General features: G+C 35.7%; 1 protein-coding gene across 1 annotated transcript in view; it reads left to right on the top strand.

Annotated features, from left to right (window-relative positions):
- The first annotated feature begins 128 nt into the window (after positions 1-128).
- The window catches only part of LOC149787454 (synaptophysin-like), a 70,410-nt gene continuing 46,698 nt past the window's right edge, over positions 129-23,840 (top strand). Inside the window, exons 1-2 of the mRNA XM_089973624.1 lie at positions 129-158; positions 10,307-10,378. Coding sequence (XP_089829750.1) covers positions 141-158; positions 10,307-10,378 — 90 coding nt within the window. The 5' untranslated portion in view covers positions 129-140. The remainder of the gene's footprint in view (positions 159-10,306; positions 10,379-23,840) is intronic.

The raw sequence follows: 23,840 nt of genomic DNA on the forward strand, positions 1-23,840 counted from the left end.
TTTGATTATACTCAGATATACATATAATATTTTAATATATTTTGGGGAATTAATACTATAAGGAAATAATTTATGAAACGCACAAGGTAATTTTGTCCTATGGAAAATAAGTAGATCTTTGACTGCACAAAAGTGTAAAGATGGAGGCAGCAGGACAGGTATTTAATCAGCTAAATTTATCTTTTTGACATTTTTGCTGTTGCGATGCTGGAGCGACTCAAATATTTTTCAGGAATCTTTTTTGAACAACTCAAGTAAAATATAAATGACAATGATTCATAATGTTGCTAGGGTACAGAAATATGATCTTTTGATATTGTGTATCGAAAACGAGACCTATTTTTGGAACTACAGTTCACTTAACATACGATCACGGTCACATGAGTCATACAATAACAACTGAAATATATCAGTTTTTAACGTTTTCTGACAACTGCTTGAAATTATGCTAAGTTGTTTATTGATAAGCATTTAAAACAAGAAAAGGGGCGGGGAAAGCATCCATTGAGGTGATCGTGGTGTCGTCAGTTTTTTGGGGGTTCTTTTTGGGCACAGCACATGCTTCGCCTTTGAGAAATATATCTCAATCAGAGTAACACATCGATAATTTCATTTCAAATGCAAGTTAAAAGGAAGTCTATATATATATATATATATATATATATATATATATATATATATATATATCTTTCTTGGCATCCGTCCGTCTACGAGAGACGATGGCATAGCTCCAAAGTATATATATATATATATATATGCACACACACACACACACACACACACATATATATATATATATATATATATATATATATATATATATATATATATATATACCGCCATGTAGGCCAATTCTGCGCGTTGGGTAATTCTGCACAACGATACCTTATTTCTGTAAACATTCGATCATGTGCTATTTTTGGTCTAAAATCCATATTGTATCCACAAAAAACAATCATATATTAATTAAGAAAAGTGATATTCATAAAGTGTACAAAAATATCCCACATTTAGACTCGAAATGCACATAAAAATGTGATTTCTAAATGGCAACATGAAGACCCACTCCATGACCTTCTTTAACTTGTAACTCAGAAAATTTGATTTACTAGGCATCTTTTAGAATCATACAAATAAAATACATTATATAAAAGACGGAAATGTGTACCTTAAAACAAAACTGTATTTTAATCCAAGTTTCCAATTTTGCAAGTTGTCCCATACGTACAAAATCGTCTGCTACCCAATGTGTCTACTTGCAGCTAGAAGATAAATTCTCAACAAATTCACCCACGTATAGTCTGTTTCTAAATTCTGTAGTAATTTTTCCCCATCAACAAGACATTGTAAACACATTACATTCTATTCATTGTTGTTTCTCTTCCACGTAATAGCTTATTTTTCATAAAATGTTGAACTTTACTAACTTTTTTACAAGATCGGTTTAGTTTCCTTAATATCTCTTGCCAGTTATTGGCATTTTTACATTTAATTTTGTAAAACTAGCTATAAACCTGACCAAATTACTCAACTGAACTGCTGAGAGAAACAGTCCAGAGTAATACATTTCATTTCTGTAGTCCAATGGATAAACATTACATCTTTTCAAAGCTATGCGCAGAATAGGCCGACATAACGCGAGTCAGGAAAACAGGCGGGGTGGTATCCTCTGTGTCCAAAATTAATATTATTTTGAGCAGAATATTCTGGTGACAATTGCATCTTTTAAAATGGTAAGCATTGCTGTATTTTATTTTTGTCAATCGCTAGAATTCGGTGTGCGTTTTGCTTCAATATTGGAAACAAAAACCTTAGGTGCGCAGAAATGCCCGACAGCAGTGTGTGTGTGTGTATATATATATATATATATATATATATATATATGTATCTGTGTGTGTGTGTGTGTACACCACACACACACACACACACAGGTTAGGAAGCGATTCTCATTTGCATGGCAATATATGTTTGCTTGTAAAACGATTCCAAATGCTTTTACAAAAATTTGGTTACAATAAACAATAGAGAGTAGTTAGAAATAACTGCAGCATACTTACAGTCACAAGAGTAAAGCATCCTGAATAAATTTCAGTTAAGTGCAAGTTGCAGAAACACATTACTTATCTACTTTAAACCTGACAGCCTTCCACAAACATGCCATCAAAGTCATATACTTTTGCTGTGAATCAGATAATGGATAGTCTTTGCAATTAAATGTTGAAGAATGCAGAAAATGAATGGACTTAAATGAGGAACTAATTTTTATGGTGAATCTATTTGCATTCAGTATTCTCACTTGTAGGCTTGAAATAGTACTAATATTAGTGCCATTACTTAATGGACGGGGTACTTACATGAGTCTGACCACTCCAGTGGCCTAATGGTTAGAGCATTCGCCTTGGAAGTGGGAGGTCATGGCTTCAAACCCTAGCCAAATCATAGCAAAGACTTTCAAAAATGGTACTAACAGCTGCCTTGGTAGTCGCTCAGCATTAAGAGGTTAGTATTAGGACTGGTCAGCCTGGTGTCAGGATAATGTGAATGGATGGGACATCATGCTACATGTCTGCAGCATGATGTCCCAGTGCTAGACATCACTATAACCTGCCACACTGCAGACATCGTAGCAATATGACTGAAAAATTGCTAAAGCTACGTTAAAAATCCAGATCACATACATGCACTATAACCTGCCACACTATAGACATCATAGTGATATGACAGTAAAATTGTTAAAGCTACATTAAAAATCCTAACCACACACACACACACTAACATGAGCGTATGTGTATTAGATGAGCAGCCAGGTGTTATTGATAATGATCTATCTGTACAAGAATTTTTAGACAGCACATTTCTTGACTACGTATCTCTGTGATGTGCCTTAATTTCTCATGATGTGCCTCAATGTCTCATGATGCGCCTCTTTTGCTTGTATTATTTGCTGTAATTTCTTTATATCAAACATTTTTGTGCATGAAAGTTTATTTTATTGAAATGTTATATCTTTTTTTTTTTATAAAACTGGAGCCTATAATGTGAATATTGGATGAAATGCATCCAAAAGAAATGAAGTAGATATGGATTAAGTGGAAACACTGAACACCATACTTGTACTTGAATGAAATATTTATGATAATCAGGTATGGGAGTCTCTATAAACAAACTACTAATGCAACAATCAAATGAAAATTACAATGAAAAAAATTGCAAAAAGAAGACTATTGAAACCTAAAATCAGGACATTGTATGCATTGCCTCACACAATATAACATAACACAAAAGATGGAGCTAGGTGCTACCAGAAACATATACAGAACTTCACTGGAAGATATGACAGAACAATGATGTTATCATACATAACTTGTGTAGTTTTGTATTCATCATAATGTGGACATGCTTTTAATTTTAAAAAATGCATTGTCAAAATTCCAAATTCACAGTTCAAGATTCAAAATACAGTTCAGAATTCACATCACATTCTTTGAATGAAATTATTCTGTGGCTGCTCCACCCTCAGATCTTGCCACTTCGTTGGCAACCAAATGTTGCTCTGTTGCACATAATGCCATTAAGCCAACTATGAGGCTTTGCTGCCAACTATTAGCTACATTGTCAACTGTACTGTAAATCAGCCAACTGTGAGACTCTGCTGCTGGAACTAGCCATGCCTATAAATATAACTTCACTGGAAGATATTATGATAGTGATGTTATCATATACAGGTTGTATTTTTCTGTGGCTTCTCCACCATCTGATTATGCCATAATGTTGGTGACAAATATGTTTCTCTGTTATCAGCTATGCTTCTTTGTTGCCAACCTTGTTGCCCTTATTAGAACTATGAGGTCCTACTGCCAACTATGCTGTGGTCTATATTATTAATCATATTGCTATGTTGCTAACTATATTGTCATTTTGCCAAGTCAGAGTCTCTGCTGCCAACCGTGTGTCAGCTAAAAATAAACCAAACTGGCTAGTGCATTCTATAGAACTGGAAATTATTCTGTGGCTGCTCTACCTTGACACTATGTTAGCAACCACACCGCTCTGTTGTCGACCAATACTGGATTATGAAACTAATAACTAAATATATACATGTAATCAGTCATAACAAAATATAAAAGAGATAAATACTTAAATTTTGTATACAAAAAGCCATTTAAATATTCGCTGCAATTTACTCTTTGCATAAATAAATATGATATATAAATGCATTAAAGTAGTAAACTGACTAATATACTTCATATGTCCAATATAGTATAAAGTCCCAAGAATCTATCTCCCAAGAATAAAAGCTGAACAATGGTAAATTCACTCGACATATTCTATACATGAAAACAATTAGGAATAGAATTTAGTAATATTTTAAAATAAACTTGTGCTTACTCCTATCATTGTAGTAAACTGTTCGTAAAGTAGACACTGTCTAACAAGATCTCAGAATCATTGTGCCATCATATGGAATATACAATCTATCAATTACTATCAGTGTATACCCTATGGGCACAAGATTGAGAGTCAGAAGTCCCTTCGGTGTCAGAACTGGGGATAAGACTGTGTAAAAAAAAAAAGAACTTATCAGTTAAATTAAAACTTTAGGGACCTTTGATACACAAATGATGGTAGAGGAAAACACTGACTATAAAACAAGTGCAAGACCCAAAGTTAAGTTCCTTTGTACATAATGAAATTTTGATATCTCGCTACAAACGATCTACTGTAAGATGCATCTGTTAGTGACTACATGTTTACACCAGATAAACAATAAAAGTACACAGTATGCATTCAAGAAATGCACTACATTCACTATTGTTCTATTGCAACATCAAGTTATAATCTTAGACTTTTCCATGAGAGTGCATTTTAACTCAAATACAGGTGTATAAATTATCAAAGAGGAAGATTTACTTGTTTGAGAATTAAGGTATGTTTGTTGATATCTTTAAAAAAATGACAAATAAAAACAATGTTTACTGAAAATCTATAATGTATTTATTGTCTGACAGTCTTTAACATGTTTACTGTTGAGCCCCTGTTTGTGGGAAAAGTGCAACAAAGTATTCACTTTTAACAGGCATCAAAAGTTATGGCTTTGGTTAAATCTTTTCATCTGTATTTCCTAAATTCCATTGATGGATTTTATTTATACTTGGTATTAATCATTGTGAAACTAAGAAGATTCATTTTGCAACATATTGACCTAACAGTTTGACTTTGGATTTACAATCATGGACATAGAAAATCTTTATTGAGGTTTTGGTTATTGTTTTTCTTTTTCTTTCTCCTTGATGAATTTGCTTTTTACTTGGAATGATTCATTTTGATGCTTTAGAGAATTATTATGTGACACTCGCTTGCCCCTTGACTTTGAAGTCAGTCATAATATATTTGGTTTTAGGCTTTTGTTTTGGTTTCAGGTTTCTTTATTTTGTCCATATCTCCTTGGGTCATAGAGAATTTGCTTTAATGTTTTGATTGAAGTTTTTTCATTTGCTTACATTTCTTTGAACCATTTATGAATTTTGTTAATAATTGAGATGAATTATTATGAACTTTCTGTAGCAGCCACTTTTGCCCCTCAGGGGTTACAAACAAAATCTGTATTAAAGTTTTGATTCAGATGTTTGCATTTGCTTATATTTTTTAAATCACTTGATGAATTTTCTTGATACTTGAATTATTCATTATGAAACTAAGATAATTCATTGTGCCATGCTTGCTCAACCTTTTGAACTTGAGCTCAAGGTTATTGTTTTATTGCAAAGCTTTGATAGTGGCCTAAACATGAAGGCCCTGGCTAGCTTCTTGTTAAATTTCTCACTAATACCACTATGTAAATAATTGTACTGGCTACTGTATTTTCAGTTTTCGTTCAACTGAAATGTGGTCAAGAAATTTGGCCATTTTGTATATCTAAATCATAATATATCATTGTTTCCAATCATATTAAACCACTCCAGTGGCCTAATGGTTAGAGCATATGCCTCAAGTGGGGGAGGTCACGGGTTCAAGCCTGGCCAAGTCTTAGAAAAGACTTATAAAAGTGTTACTAACAGCTGCCTTGCTAGGCACACATCATTAATAGGTTAGTGTCAGGACTGGTCAGCCAGGTATCAAGATAATATAACTGGGTGGGACATGATGCCACTTGTCTGCAGCATGATGCCCCCGTACTGGACATTGTTATAAGCTGCCACACTGCAGACATTGTAGCAGTATGACTGAAATAATGTTAAAGTTACGTTAAAAGTCCAAATCACACAGACCAATCATATTAAAAATAATTCATACCAGTATCCTTCATTGAGAGTTAAATTTGTATTATATATTTAACATTTTGCAGCAGTTCGTATAGTCTATTATGCAAGTTGCAGTAATCGTCATTATTAAAAGTCTGTGTCTTTTTGAACAAGACGATGTTTCTTTACACAGGAGCTTTGCATTGAAGGAGTTGGTCTTGCAAAGTTCCATGTAAATGAAAACAATGTGCAGTTCAATCAGATGGTTATCATGTAGGAAAACAAGCTAAGGGATTAAGGTTAAACATTTACTAATGTATTAAATTCATGGCTTGATTAAAAGGATTGTCAGCTTAAAAACAGTGAGTGCTTCCCTTACAAGCCAAGGGGTTATTGGACCACTTGCACTGGCAGAAAACTTTGATATGCTAAACAGGTATTTGATGGCTCATTTTATTACCTGGGTTATTATTAACAGGTGGGTACCCGAGTATCAGGGTAATGGTTGACAGGCATGCTTCTCAATGCTACTCTGCACTGGACAGACATATTGACATCTGGTTTTCACCAAAAGGACATGTGATGTTAAGTTGGTCATAAATGAAAATTGTGCTGATCTCACATCATATAGACCACTCCGGTGGTCTAGTGGTTAGAGCATCTGCCTTGGATGCGGGAGGTTGTGGGTTCGATCCCCGGCTGAGTCATACCCAAGACTTACAAAATGGTACTAACAGCAGCCTTGCTTGGCATTCAGCATTAAGAAGTTAGTGTTAGGACTGGTCGGCCTGGTGTCAGGATAATGCGACTGGGTGGGACATCATGCTACATGTCTGCAGCATGATGCCCCAGTGCTGGACATCACTATAAACTGCCACATTGCAGACATCATAGCTATATGACTGAAAAATTGTTAAAGCTACGTTAAAAATCAAAATCACATCACATCATGTAGAAACACAGTGGCCACCATCTTGATAACCTTGTTATTGATACTTCTCCTACAGTGGAAAGTCATATTGTCACAGAATTTTAAGATGTCTCCTTGAGCCTAAATAAAAATGGTGCCATTGTAACAACGCATATGGTTGCTAGGATGGCCATCTTGAAAACTTTACTGCTTCACATCCTAGTGACTGGATGGCTATATTGATACAGAGTTTTCATCGAAAGACATCTAATAATGTCCAGGTAGTCGTAAATAAAAATGGTGTTGATCAGACACTCAATATATGTACCACAGTGACAAATTTTTAAAAAATTGTTATTCAGCATCAAAGATAGTTTCAACACTCAGCAGTTAACAAGAAGAAATGGACTTATCTTAAATACATGGAAAAATATTTAAGGACCCTTTAGGAGACTGTTGTTGTGTCTGGAGATATTCGGACTCAAAGATTCCAGCAGACATAAGGCACAGCTCTCAGTAAAGTACTTGGGTACGAGTACATTAGTGCATTACCACACTGGTGGCCTAGTGGTTAGATTATCAGCCTTGGATGCAGGAGGTTGTGGGTTCGATCCATGGTCAAGTCATACCATAGACTTATAATAATGGTACTAACAGCCGCCTTGCTTGGCGCTCAGCATTAAGAGGTTAGTGTTGGGACTGGTCGGTCTGCTGTCAGGATAATGTGACTGGGTGGGACATCATGCTACATTTTTGCGGCATGATGCCCCAGTGCTAGACATCACTATATAAACTGCCACACTGCAGACATCGTAGCAGTATTACTGAAAAATTGTTAAAGCTACGTTAACAATAAAAATCACACATATACACACACACACAAACACACACATGTATTTGTTTTGGAAATGGAGCCACAGTGGCATTATTTGTAGTGTCAGACATGGAATCAAAGGTCATGTGTTCATTATCTGCCGCGACCAGCCTGTGTCTGCCTTTGTCAGCTGTCTCAATTATATCTTTGAAAAATGCGCTTAATCCTTTTCTCTGCCTGATGTGGCTGAATAATGTTTAAATAGACCATTTAAATCAACAAAATTAAAAAAGGTGCAAGATGTTTTGTACAGTAAGAGTAGAGAGATAAGTATAAGTATTACTAATTAAAGGTATGGGTGAAAAAACATACTTTTCAAAACAAGTGCATATGAAGTACTTTGATGATTCACTTCAGAAGCTCAATATTATCATGTTGAAATTAAAAATAAAAATGTCACTTCATGCTTCACTGCATACCACCTTGATTGATTCAATGTATTTTCCTCAGAAGCAAATTCATCATTTTTTTTACTATACATTTGGAGATCTCCCCCTTCCCCCAGACAATCAAGTAAACTAAGATGCAGATTATAGGTCCACAAGGTAACCATCAGGCTTCAGATTGTCTGGCTCCAGTGACACAAGATTACATGTTACTGTTTGTGAAATTTAATGTTACAGTTAATGGAAAATGTCATGAAAATCTGTTACTGTATGTGAAATTAATTGATACATGTTACTGCACATGAAATTTAATGATATATGATGTATCTGAAAAATTGATACGTTACTGTATGTAAAATTAATTGATACACATCACTGTATGAGAAATTAATTGATACATGTTACTGCACATGAAATTTAATGATACATGATGTATGTGAAATTGATACACATCACTGTATGAGAAATTTATTGGTACATGTTACTGCACGTGAAATTTAATGATATATGATGTATGTGAAATTGATACATGTTACTGCAGGTGAAAAGTAATGATACATGGTCCTGGATGTGAAATTTAATGTTAATATCCTCTGGATAAATTCATCTGTTTTGGGCTTTCTTCATCTTAGATGGAGACTCAAAAGAGACACATTGAATGATAAAGTGATCAGGTTTTTGCTAGCTTTATATCGAAGGACACATTTACTGTTCAGCTAGATAACTGGAAGAAAGCAAATGAAAAGATAAGCAATTTAATGTTCAATGTATGGCATTTAATAAAGATTTGCTCACATGTTTGATAACACCAGTGGCTCAGATAGTGAAGGTTAACAGTCTGGTCAGGTCAGTGGATATGATATCAGTAAGACACATGTTTGATCAGCAGGTTTACCTAGGTTGCATTATAGTTGGTTAGTTTTTGATTAACCGATTGGTGATAGTCCTCGACATTGTTCATCTTAAGAGATGATGTACAGTTACTGTGTCAAGGTCTGTTACTGTGTCAAGGTATTCTCTAGAGTTGGTCTGAATTTACTTCATCACTATCACCATCAATATCACAACAGTAAATCTTGTTATGAGAGACCACCCCTTTAACCAACAAAAAGCAGTCTCTCAAGACAGATTGTCTCCCATAACAGGTTTCTGCAATGGACCAGTTGCCAAGGTCAAAATTAAACACTGCTCATGAAGTAACAAAATATCCACAATCATTTTATATACATGTATATTGTATTCTTTATTTGTAGTTCAAAATATTGCATGTGTTCATCTAAAATACTTTATTTAGCAATAAAGATATACTTGTATCGTTAAACATTCAGACTTATCTGGTATATCAGAAGATGATATGTACATGTATTAGCATATTAATTGAAAAATTAACTTAGTTTAATACAGTAAAACCCAGCGTGAGAGGCCGAGATCTCCATGCAGCTTATGGATTATAGTGTTACAACAACTTATGAGAGATCACCTGTATTGAGAGAGAATTATTTTTTGGTAGAAAGAGTGGTCTTTTAAAACAGGTTTTGCTATATTTATCCTGATTTTAAATTAACTTTACTTCTTTCAGTGACAGTAATTCTTTCCTCCAGTACTAGAATTATTGTTTCAGAATATTTCGGTATTTTGGAAGTGCCATTGTGATCAAGGTGTAAATGTCATCAGTGTAATAATGACTAGCAGTTTTGCTCAGGCTTTGGTTGTGGTGTGTGTGTGTGTGTGTGTGTGTGTGTATATATATATATATAATCACTGGTGTCAAAGGATTTACACGTAAGTAAAAAGGTGTAACTGGCTGTTGCGCTAAGATGAACAGATGATTGCTTGTTGTCATGACTGTATTATGAAACAAAGCAACAAGCCACACATTTTTCTTTCTTTGCAGGTTGCTGGCTCAGTTGGCTTCAACATTGCAGTTTTTAAAGAACCTCGTGGGTTTATCAAACCAATCCAGTGGGTAAGTTCTCCTGTTACTTGAACTTAAATTGCATAATATTTTTAAAAAAATTGTGCATAATACACGTCTCCCTTGATAACTCAAGCCCAACAGGGTCCACAAACATAGACCGCACGAGGGACCCCCAAAAATTGAAACAATCCACTTATACATTGAGAAATCCACTGGGTGTGTGTGTGTAGGGAACTGGACAGTTTAATGACTGAATCCTTGTTTTACAATCACATCGATAATAATTGTTAATAACATGCTTTTTTAATGAAGTAGTTCTCAATTCTTTATAAGTAATATTTATTTTCAAAATGTCCAACATGCCAAAGATCGCTCCAACTGGTTTCAGCAGCCTTCACATGTATGCGAAAACATATGTGCATTATGTCACTGCTTTCTGTTTTGTCGATTAGCCTGGTTCCCAGAATGGTATTAAATAGTATACTACAGGTAAGGAGTCAGAGCAGTGACCAAACAAGATTCCTTTTTTCAAAACCTAACAACATTTATTTCGTGAGACAAATGCCTACGTTGAAACTCAATTTATATATTGTTCAATTAGTACATTATTGATGTTGTGATTTCGTTAAAAGTAATTATTATAGTGAACTTCTTACCATCCTTGAGGACATCTCTAAGTGCCAATTCAGGAAATCTCTGAAAATTGCTTGCCTACAATGGTCTGTATCTGTGAAACCAAGCTCTTTATTTTATAAAGTATTCGTTTCGCTTGGTGGCAATGCTATCTTTGATCACAGTTGTGAATGAGTTGGTTAATTTAAGGTAGTTTATGTTGTATCACAATAACATTTATAACAGTGTTCGATTGATCAACTGAAGTGTGTTCACCCAATTTATGACCGGCACTGCTAGATTTTAAGTGTGTAGATTTTGCATGCTTTTTAACTTTTTTTATTTCCACCTCTTTTTATTTGATTCAAAAGACGTAATTAATGTGATAATACAAAGGAGGCAAGTGTTTAATTCAGTTCAACAGTATAACAAATACTTCTTCAAGTCAGTTATCAAAATACGGTTGGCACTTAATTAGGTTCTCAGAGAAACGCTTGCAGACACAGCTGTTACGGTAGATTGACACATTTTTTAAATACACATTGCATTAATGATGATAACATTTAAGTGGAACTTAAAGATAGAATTAAAACACAAATTTCCTTAATAAAAATTACTTAATTGGCATTTAAATATTAATGTACTGCATACACTAGGCGTAAGTGACATCTGTGATAAAAACTTCCTTGAATATCTTTAATTATGGTGTACTAAGAACCTCGTTTGGAAAGAAAATGTAACCAAACATGACTTCTTATTAAAACGTTGATTAAAATTTACAGGTCATCTCTACTATTTTTGACCATAAAACAAGCAATATATCAATGTTTCCATTACCAATTATGATCGCGATTGTTTTGTTCAAGTTTATTTTAAAAAATGGATCCACGCCTGACCCCACGTTGTAAGTGGGTTTGTGAGTTATCGAGGCAGTGGTGTACACTGTTACAACATGAAATCTTTTTTTCATTACCTGATTTGCTTTTACAAGGAAGTTTGTAAAGGGAAACACAATGGTCACAGTGATGACAATTTAGTCTTTGTCTAGTGGCGGCTTTTCTAGTATGCAAGGAGGAAGGAAAGTATCACACATATTTACTCTAGGACCCTGTAAATTGGAGGCAGTGATGGTCAGGGAACTGGAATGGTGTAATTAGGTGAAGGTATTGCACATTGCATAAGTCATCAAAGTCAAGTTCATTTTGCTCAGTTTTGTTGAGTTCTGGTTGACTTAAACCAGAAGAACTTATGGGATGTGCTGTTGTTGTACATAGCAAAATGCTCCCAAACAGAGTGTAGGAATGCCGTGAAATTATAAACACGCATTTATCATGAGGTCTAGTCCATCCTAAATAAAAATGATGTCACTGAAATGTCCAATATGGCCACCACAATGGCTGTCTTTAAATTCTTATAACTACCCCTCCTAAATGGATGGTCATTCGGTGTCAGCATGGGGTTTTTCACTGAAGAACTTACTATGATGTCTAGTTGGTCCTAAATGAAATGATGCCACTATGATGGCATGATGTATTGGGTATCATGACAGTAACATCAAACAAGTAACAAGCACTGCAGACATCCAGTATGGCAGCTATCTTGAAAATCTTCTTGTCACTTTTATGACAGAATGAAAGGTCACATTGACATGGGAATTTCACTGGAAGACTTCTTGTAAAGTGTAGTTCAGTCCTTAATGAAAATGTTTCCAATCTGACATCCCAGAGGGTCAAAGTGGTGTTGATAAATCTTTTAATCACGACTCCTGAATTGATGCCCACCTTGGCATGAGGTTTCCACCAGAAAATTTCTTACGATTTCTAGTTGGTACAAAATGAAAATGATTTTTTTTCATTAGATATGGCTACCATGATGCCCCTTATGAGAATCTTTTTATTGGCATGGGTGGTCATATATACATGTGGTTTTCTGAAAAGACTTCTGATGTTGTCCAGCTGGACCTAAATGAAAACGGTGCTGATCTTATATCTACATTCATTATGGTTACTGTAGTGACCTGTGACCAGTTTTAAATTTTTTGTATGTTTAAGAATGTCAGAGATGTTTTGAACACTCAGCAATTACAAAAAAAGAAATGCTCTTCACTTGGATTCGTGGAAGTTTTGTTTTGCAAACAGCATCTGTCCCTTTGAAAAACTTTGAATTTCAGATGTACGGTATGGAAGGGTGTTATTTCTTTTTCTTTGTCAGTAATATTAGGACCAGTGGTAAAGGACGAGAATGTAATCACGGTTAATTTATGAAAGGTATAAACAGATAATAATCATTTTCATTGATGTAATGTTAATTGACATGTAAATAAGATTATCAGAGAAAAATTAAATGTTGATTGTCATATACCTCATTACAGTCTTTAATTTAGCAAAAGTTAAATACAGTATTACAGTTATACCTTGTATGTATTTATTTTCTTTGCCAACCCCTACCTCTGAGAATATTTTTTTTAAGAGACCACATCAGTTACCACACTGTATCCCATCCCCAAATGGTTAGGAAACCGTTATACTTCATATCTAAATTGCAACTGGATACTGTTACTGTCACCTTATAACAGGCTCTGGTTATTATTCATTGGTCAGTTTGTCCAAGTCACTGGTCAGATGATTGTACTGGTCAAAAGTCACTGGCCACTGATTATCCCATACAGATTGCTGACCTTTGTTCAGGCTTCTCAATACAGGGATAGGGAATGATAGGTTTGGACTGAGTTTCCCCCTCTCCCCACTCTACTGGACACATCTGTGTTGGAATGGGAGTCTGCCTGCAGACGGTGTTCAGACTAGGGAAGAGGATTGGATTGGTGTCTCCCACATTCCTACTATATCTGTGAATCTTTATGTAATGTGGGGCCCTCCACTTCAAGGGAATTGGACCTTCATGGCTACTTTGATCCTGTAACCAGAGTGGAGATGATGCTATGGTTCATGAACTGCCATCAGCCCCATGTTAGATGGCATCAACCAGAAATATTGGAGGTGTGCTATCATTACCATCTTTGAAAGTCCAGTAGTCTAGTCTTCCCATTGAAACTTCTTGTACACACAGCACCCTTGCTCACTGCATGGAGTTATTGGCAGTTGTTCCTATGCCACCTGCCCATCCAATAGAGATAGTGAGCTGTTCCTCTGCTCTGTTTTTCCTTGTCAATTCCAGTGAGATTGATGGGGAAGCATCTCCACTGATGCCTATCAGGTCCACTAGTTCCTCTGACTGAACCAGCTGCCAAATATCACAGCTTGAAGTTTCTTAGTCTAATAGCTTTATCAGCAGAATTTCTACATCTTTGATATTATGTTGCATTGGATTCTTCAAAGGTTTTACTCAGCCATTGTAAAGACCTCTGTGCTGCTACTTTTAATGCAGAGACCCTCTTAGGATTACATATTCCTACTTTGGATCCTAAGATCTGAAGGATCATTACCAGATCCTTTACAACTGCTTCTATCCTATTGCAAGTGGCCATGAAGCATGGTAATGCAAAACACACTCAGGGGCCATCTACAAGTAATTTAAACAGATGCAACCTGCATCTAATCCACAACCTCAATTGAAAGCTCTTCCCTTGATCATATGGTCCAAGAATGGTTGCCATAGACCCTCAAGGATGAAGTTAACTTCTTTAGGAAAGGAAAGAAGGAAGGTGACAGCTCTGGGGACTCAACCCCTTTTCTGCCATGCACCTATCTTTGAAACATTCCCAGAGGTACTCATCAGCTTCTTGTCAGACGCCTCATCAAGCACTGTGAGCAAGTGTTACCAACTACAGTTTTGGGAACAACACCCCACCCTCCACCCCGTCAAGGATATAGTCCAATCAGGTGAAATCAATGGAAGCGGTGCACATATTTTTACAGAAAGGGGCAGTTGAGAGGGTTCTATACAATCATTTTACTCATGAATATTCTTGGTATCCTAATAAAGTAGGAACTTTAATCTCATTGATTTCTCCCCTGAATGCTGGTTTCTTCTGGAAATTGGGAGAGGGAGATCTTTCCCTTAATTTGGAATGCATTGAGTCCATCAGATTGGATGGTTCCATTGACCTTCAGGATGCTTACTTGCACATCCCAGTAATTGCCCTTGTCCCAGAAACCTCTGTCATTCAGTTTGGGTTCTGTCATTTGGAATTGATTCCAGACGCAAAGCTTTATGGGAGTATTATCAGCATATTTTTAGTTACCGGAAATTTCAGTTCTCCAGTACTATGATAAATGGCTGTTTCACAGTGTTCAGGTACAGGCCATCTATAAGGTTCTGTTCCATAACTGGTTGACATTAACTCTTTGTGTCTTTTATCCAACCTCAAGAAGCGAGATCTCGTGTCAAAAGGATTTCATTTATATAATAAATTTCCTCATGAACCATAAATGGATAAAATGAATCCTGACTCTTCTAGAGCACTGCTTCTCTCTAATGGGAACGTATATCACCAATCTGGTTTCTTTCAGACATCTCTGTATGCACTCATTTCTCCATTTCACAAGATGGAAATCAGAGATTCACTCTCAGCTCTGATTCTGTAGGAACCAAATTATTTCATTGGAACCTGGATTAATCAGGACCTTAACTGCTATATGTTTGCCAACATGTCAGATTCTAGTTGGGGTGCACATTTAGAACCAGATGGTCAATCCTATTAGGTTAGGTTAGTGGTCAATGTGTCATGGTCTCTGGTGTCAAGGCGTTCATCGCAGTGTATCTTCAGCATCAGAGAGGCACAGATATATCTCTTCAGAAACCTCTTTCACTTGACAACCTTGGAGAACATCTTACTCCAAATTTGTCAAATTCTGTACAAGAAGAATGTGTCTGTGGACAGCCTGTCCAGTACCTCACATAATGGTCTCTATACCACTTTATAACTGGATCCCTTTTCACACTGGTGGATTATATCAGATGAGTTGGAACTGCACAGACAGATGAACCTTTGCAAAATGTAGGATAGGTATTCAGATTTGGAGTAACATGGGCCATAATGGGATAATAATAATACTTTATTTACAGAGGGTGACTCATTTAGTTAAGGACTATTCTCTGTTGAGGCCCTTGTAAGAAGAGTCTAATAATGTGCATTTATATGAACGATAACATTAATTACATTTCATTCTAATGTGTTTGGTAATAAAATGCTAAATTCCATTATCTATTAGAACCACATACTCATGATATCTGTTCTTAAATACTGCAATATTTTCTGCAGATTTTACATATGTATAGTGGAAGCTTATTCCACAGAACTGTACCAGAGTATTGGAAGCTTATTTTAAATTGCTTGTTCTTGGTTTTGGTTCTTGTAGGTTTCCCTGTGACATTGATCTCAACTGGTACTGTGCCAAAAAAAGGCCTGAATAAATCCTGTAGATACTCTGGTGCAGTTCCATGCAGATATTTATGTACATGAACTGTCTTGTGAAAAATCTATCCTTCATACATGTATAACGATTTTAGTTCTGTAACAGTGCTTTTGATGGATGATCAATAGCTACATCTAGCTGTCTGTTTCTGAAGTTTACGAATCGTGTCAAGCTGAGATTTGGCAGTTTCCCCATACAGTTGAACAGTAATCCATTGTTGGAAGAATATATGAATTGTAGTATAGATTGCGAGTTTCTGTAGGTAAATATTTATTGATTATGCTGAGTAGGGCAATTTTGGATGACAGTGTTTTACAAAGCTTATCAATATGGTCATCCCATTATAAATTATTATCAGCAGACACAGCAGCAGGCTTTTCATGTTTGACATTTTCTGCCTGATGATTCGTTGTTGTAAGAGATAGTTTAGAATTCCCTTACTTGTGTTGCTTTTGTGATGTCCTGAAAATCTTACATTTTGTTTTATCTTCATTAATTACCATCCTATTTTGTTGTGACCAATTTTGAACTGTAATAAGGTCTGATTCTAACTTTTTTTGAGAACTTCTGTCAGAACTAGATGTTTACAAGGGTCTATCATCTGCGAACAAATCTTTACTTATATATTCAGTATTTACTGGTAGATCGTTTACATAGATAAAGATTAACTAAAACAGCCTTGAGGGACTCCTGAATGAATTGTGTGAGTTTATGAGCTAATATTCACTTGCCATTGCATACTTGTTGAGACCTTTGGTTCAGGTAGGATCCAAACCAGTTAAAAAGGAGGACTGTCAAACATGTAACAGTTCAGCTTCTGTATCAGAATTTCATCATCATAGAACCATTATCCATTTCTTGTACCCAAAGATCTGTTAATTTGGTAAGGTTCTGTTTGGCATGAGTGGCACTTTCTAAATCCTGATTGTGCCTCATGAAATAGAGAGTTAAAAAAATTATTAGACCTGCATAAATACTTCTCAAATAATTTTGATAAAATAGGTAAGTGTATATTGGTACACTGTATGTAATTCCCAGGATCCTCCTTTTCTCCTTTCTTGAAGATAAATGTAACCTTTGCACGTTTCATTGTGTCTGGAAAATGACCACTCATTATACTTAAGTTTATGATGAGAGTTAATGATTTTGTTATTACTAGTGCAGCAATTTTGTGAATTTGTGGGCAGTGCCATCCAAGCCAGATAATTTATCAATACTCAACTTATTGATTGAGCATATCAAAAACGTCAGCTTCACTAACATTAGCTGTTGAAAAATAATTATCATCAGGAATTTTAGCTCTTATATATGATAGAAGAGCATCAAGCTCATTTGGGAGGTTAGTCTGGTTCTGAATACTCTTACTGGAGATGCTTGTGAAGAAATTATTAAATATTTTAGCAACGTCTTGTACAGATTTTGCTGTGTCATCATTTTGTTTAAATCTAGGTAGAAAATAGCAGTTCTTGGGTGGATTCAGCTCTTTTAGATACTTCTACAATTTTTTAGTACTCATACTTTCGTCAATAACCTGTTTATAGTATTCTTCATTTGCCTTATCTATCAGGTGCTTTGCTTTATTCCTTCATTTTTTTAATGGTTTTTCATGTCTTTTTTGTGTGGAAATGATCTCTTAGGTGCCTAGTCTCATTGATCTCAGTTGTAATCCGCTTGTGTGTAGTTTTGTATATAACCCTTTTTATTTTAATTGGGTCATGCTTGTCTGAGGTGGCATTGAACAACATGATACCATTTGTCTAAAGCATGTTGACATCAGCTATATTACAAATTGTGTGGAAGGGTTTGCAAATTAAATCATTTTAGAACTTTTCCTCATCAAATTGTTTCAAGTCCTTGTATTGTATTTCAATGGGGTGACCATTTTTAGACAATTTCGGAACATGTCTAGTTATACAGCCTGGATAGTGGTCACTTAATGCATAAACTGGCACATTAATTTCACCCATTCTTTCCGGTTTATTAGTATAAACATGATCAATGATAGTAGCACTTTTATCTGTTACTCATGTTATGGTGTTAATTGTTTGAATAAAGTATGTTTCAGAGTTTATTATCCATGTTAATTATGGAGTTTTATGTAGTCAGTGTTAAAATCACCTAATATGATGGTGTCTAAATCTTCCTTTATTAAGGTGTTCTAAATTTGCTGCTTTAGACTATCAGTCGGCTGTAGAATTAGGTGGCCTGTAAACTGAACACCAGAGTAGTGGCTTTGATTGTGCAAGGGTTACTTCAATCCAGATATTCTCCACCCCAGTAGTCTATAGATCAACACATCTGTTATAACTAATGGAACGGTCTACATAGAAAACACCCCCAACCCTTATGGACACCCAGTATTTTCATTCAGAGTTGAATCACTGTATTTGGAGAGCCAAATCATCAGTATCATCAAAGAGAAAGGTTTTACATAGACCCAGAATGTTGACTGATCTAGTTTGCTGTAACATTAATCTCATTCAGTTTAGTTAGGATGTGATATTTATGTTGACTACTTGCAGTCCTCTTGTGACAATTTTGATCAAAGGTTTCTGTTATCTGGCCTGTTTCACCACATAAATGACAATTAGTGCATGTTTCCCTGAATATATGGGTATATCAGTTTATATTTCTTAGTAATAAAGCAGTTCATTTTGTTCTCAGATGAATTTTATCCTTAGAATACAGTTTTAGGTTGACTTTATTTCCTTAGTTAATATATTGTTTCCGTAAGATAATGAATGAGACTGATCTATATAGTGCAAATTAAACTGTTCACATAGATCATTGTGATTTAATTTACTGGGTTCACTTGTGCATCGACACAAGGAAGTATCTCAGACACTGTTATGTTGCTTGAAAATGCAGAGTGTAAAGCAGACTTTGTAAATGTCTTTGATTTTATCCAGGCTTTGACCATCTCTAACTTCATTTCCTCCTATCTGAACTACTATCGTTCTGTAAGATGTGAGGTCTATGTCCAATACTGTATCAGTTACATCATTTATTTTTGCCCCTCTTAGTGTCTTTACATGTCTTCATTAGCCCCTCTTAGTGTCTTTACATGTCTTCTCTTCATTAGCCCCTCTTAGTGTCTTTACATGTCTTCTCTTCATTAGCCCCTCTTAGTGTCTTTACATGTCTTCATTAGCCCCTCTTAGTGTCTTTACATGTCTTCATTAGCCCCTCTTAGTGTCTTTACATGTCTTCATTAGCCCCTCTTGGTGTCTTTACATGTCTTCATTAGCCCCTCTTAGTGTCTTTACATGTCTTCATTAGCCCCTCTTAGTGTCTTTACATGTCTTCATTAGCCCCTCTTGGTGTCTTTACATGTCTTCATTAGCCCCTCTTAGTGTCTTTACATGTCTTCATTAGCCCCTCTTAGTGTCTTTACATGTCTTCTCTTCATTAGCCCCTCTTAGTGTCTTTACATGTCTTCTCTTCATTAGCCCCTCTTAGTGTCTTTACATGTCTTCATTAGCCCCTCTTAGTGTCTTTACATGTCTCCATTAGCCCCTCTTAGTGTCTTTACATGTCTTCATTAGCCCCTCTTGGTGTCTTTACATGTCTTCATTAGCCCCTCTTAGTGTCTTTACATGTCTTCATTAGCCCCTCTTAGTGTCTTTACATGTCTTCTCTTCATTAGCCCCTCTTAGTGTCTTTACATGTCTTCTCTTCATTAGCCCCTCTTAGTGTCTTTACATGTCTTCATTAGCCCCTCTTAGTGTCTTTACATGTCTTCATTAGCCCCTCTTAGTGTCTTTACATGTCTTCATTAGCCCCTCTTGGTGTCTTTACATGTCTTCATTAGCCCCTCTTAGTGTCTTTACATGTCTTCATTAGCCCCTCTTAGTGTCTTTACATGTCTTCATTAGCCCCTTTGTTCTGGTTCCTTTAATGATAAAAGAACCAATAATTCAAGGTCTATCTCTGCTGGAGTTTGGTTAACTGATCTGTCTGTTGTTTGTATTATGTCTTATTGATCTTCTCTCTGCTGTGATGGGTGTAACTAATTCTTCTTCTGTGGGATCTGGTAATGTGCAGGCATGATGAAACAGCTCCTGTGCTTTATGAACCACTTTGTCACTATCATCTTCATAGGTACTTGCTTGTGTGCTGACTGAACACTTCCTTTTGGCAGGTATTGGAGTGGTGTGGATGTATACACTTGGCCATTTCTGGACTCTGTGTAGCAGTCTTACAGGTTATGATGACCCATTTTCCTGAATTTCCCCAAAGTCATGCCTCAGTTCTTCTATTTGTGCCTTCAGGTTATTAACAGACATTAGGTTTTTATCAGTATCCAGTATATATTTCTTTATACTGATGATGGTTAGTTCATCTTCTTCACTGTGTCCACAGTTCTCCAGGTCTGTTCTTCTGCCTGTGGTTCAAGTCCAGTGTGCAAAAAGAAAAAGGAGAGAAGTCCGATTTTCACCCTTCTGAACATGCATCACTAAGATAGCCAATTGAAAACAATATCTCTTCACACATAAGCATCTGGTTGCATGACGTGTTTGGATCCATTAAGACGTAACCCCGAAAAATGCAATTCCTTTCCCCATTTCAAGTGGACAATGAGTCTGTAGGGGAACAAAAAATATGTAGATTCATCAGCTTCATTGATTGTTTTATTGATATTGAACCTATTAAACCATTACTGTAACAATGCATTCATACTTGTTTGAATGAAATGAATTTCTCTTAATTGATTAACACATAAAATACAACATATATAGAAAAGTGTTTATAGATGCATGGGGAAATGGAAATTGCATGGGTTGATAATAAACAAACTAAAATCAACACTAAAAATAATGAACTTAAGATTTTTAGTGTGGGCAAAGCTACTTAAGCCAACTTTACAATACTGTATACATGGATATGCTGAAAATGTTTCATAAGTTACATTCATTTCTGAAAGAATTCGACAAAGTTGACTCACTTGAATTTATTTTTTTAATACATTGAATTACAACAATGCAATGATCGGGGTCCACAGTGTCATTGTGCTATATCACATTAGTGTTATATTAACTGAAGAAAATGATGCATATATATCTTACCATGGCTCAAGAGAAGGAGGGGAGGGGGTTCTGAAGTTCGTGCAAACTGTGCTTCGATGGTACAGTGACACTCTTACATCAATGTATATTGAGCAAGATTTAGTGAAATGAAAGTGCCATTTTTTGGAAAAATTTGGACTAGTCTCTGCACTTGTAATGGTTACCTTTGATATCACTTTTCTTTACCCATTTTAGAGCCTGTTTGCCTTTTAAAAAGTCCATTGTGGTTGATAATTTTCATAAGAAAGATTTTTCTATGACAAATAATGTGCAGATTACTCAGCAGTAAGGAATAATCAGACTTGGGTTAAGCTACTTTTGTATTCAAGTTTAGAGCAACAGTTTATATTTGATTTAAAATCAGTAACAGTAAAAGCACCTACATGATTACATGGACATACTTTAGGGGGCTTGACCATCAGGCAGCTCGTTGATTTTCTTAGGGGAGGCAACTCCACTGTGCTTCCAAATGCCAGCTAGATAGGTGAAGATGAAGTAACGTGTATGTGGTACATGCTATTATTGATATTTATTATGAAAGTACTCAAGAAATTGTTGAAGAACAAACACCAAAATTTGTGAATTTCTTCCTTCTGTCATCATATCAGAGTTTTTAATCTTGTGCAGTTTCATTGAATTTCATCAAATGTTTTTTGAATTGTTTTCTTCATGCAGTGGTACTCAACACAGTAATGTTCTGTAAAATCAACTGTAGGCACAAAATTGTGCATCACATTTTCAAGCACAGGGACCATTATATGTTTGTTAAATCCCCTCTGTATTTAAAAAAAATTCCTATTTTTGTTTGCCATAAGGTACATGTACAGTGTATTAATTTATGATGTCAATCTGTTCATCCATCCATCGGTTACAAATTTGGTTTCCACAGATTAGTTGTCCACCATCGCCATTTGCCAAAATCTGTTAATAGCTTGCACTTAGGGTAAAGAGAAACCTTGTTGAATTTGAAGGTCAAATGTCAGGGCTGCTGTAAATGAAAGAAGAAAAATGGCTTCTGCATAATGACTCCAGTTCTTGACCATTTTCACAGAGTTACCAAACTTTGGGTGGCTTGCAGTTGAGGTAAGGGAGAACCATATTGATTTGGGACTCAAAAGTTCAAACGTCAGTGGCAGTATGACTAAAGAAAAAAGGGTTTCTGCAGAACAATTTGAGTTCTTCATCATCTATAGTTTTCGGATCAAAGATCATGTTGATGACATAAGGAATGACACTATTGATTTAGGAGTCAACTGTTACTGTGACTTGAGCAACAAAAGAAGTGGTTTCTTCTCAATAACATTAACTCTGAATGACATTTCTAAGCCAGACTTCATGGACAGCTTGTGCTTGGGGTAAGGAAGAAGGCTGTTGATTATGGGGTCAGAGGTCAAGGTTACTGACTGAAAGATGAAAAATAATCTCTGCACAATAACATCATTACTAAATCAAATACCTAGGCCAAACTTTGCAGATAATTTGCATTGAAGGTAAGGAAGAAATAGTTAATTTCAGGGACAAAAAGGGCAAAGGTCATTGCCATTCTGGCTAAAGAAAAGAAAAGAAATAGTTTCTGAGCAAAAATTTCAGTTATTTAGATGGAGGGCTAATAAACATTGAGTGTGTGCACAGAGCTGTTTTAGATAGAGAAGGGAGATTTCACACCAACATTTTTCGATCTAGATCCTGCACACGGATATAAACTCAGACTTGCATGACCATTTCCACTGTAGTGATTGTGGTAATGGTGTAACAAGAGGCATTCATGATACTCCAACACTTAATGATCACAGAATGGATGATGACTCCCACACTGTACTGTCATCATTAAAGAAAATTTCATGACATAATGATGCCCCATGTAATCGCATGTTTTATATGTTTTTTTCTTGACATGCATTTGCAACACACATTTTATTTTTCAATGATTATGGGGAAATTCAAACCAAAAAATACTAGCACTATAGTTTCTGTTTTTCTGTTAAATTTACCACCATGTGCTTTGTGACTGTGTTCAGTGTACTTGTAATGTTGAGCTTGATTTAGAAGGTTTTCATGACATTTACAGTTTTATTTTCTTTTAGCCAAGGAACTGCTTTATCCAGCATGCTTACAGTATGAAACTTGTATGCCCATTTTATCTTGCCTTTTCTTCCTAGTAACAGATAAACTGAACTGTTTTATTGGTTTTTAGATTAGAAAAGAACCATCATCAGTCAGCAGGGATGTGGTTGGCCTAAAGTATGAATAAAGTTCCTGCAGTGACGCCAAAATTATTGTATATATTCGCTTTTGGGTCAAGTCAATCTGCAAACAGCATATTTTGTGATCTGCCATAGCATAATGCACCTGCAGACCAGGGTGTATGTTGTTTGTTCTACTGATTACGTCTAACAAACTGCACAGACCCAGATCTTCTGGTGGGTTATGTGACAGCATATCTGTGTCTGTGCAATT

The sequence above is a fragment of the Sinohyriopsis cumingii genome, chromosome 11 (genome assembly GCF_028554795.1).
Source record: "Sinohyriopsis cumingii isolate HCF-2022 chromosome 11, ASM2855479v2, whole genome shotgun sequence".
Lineage (NCBI taxonomy): Eukaryota > Metazoa > Mollusca > Bivalvia > Unionida > Unionidae > Sinohyriopsis > Sinohyriopsis cumingii.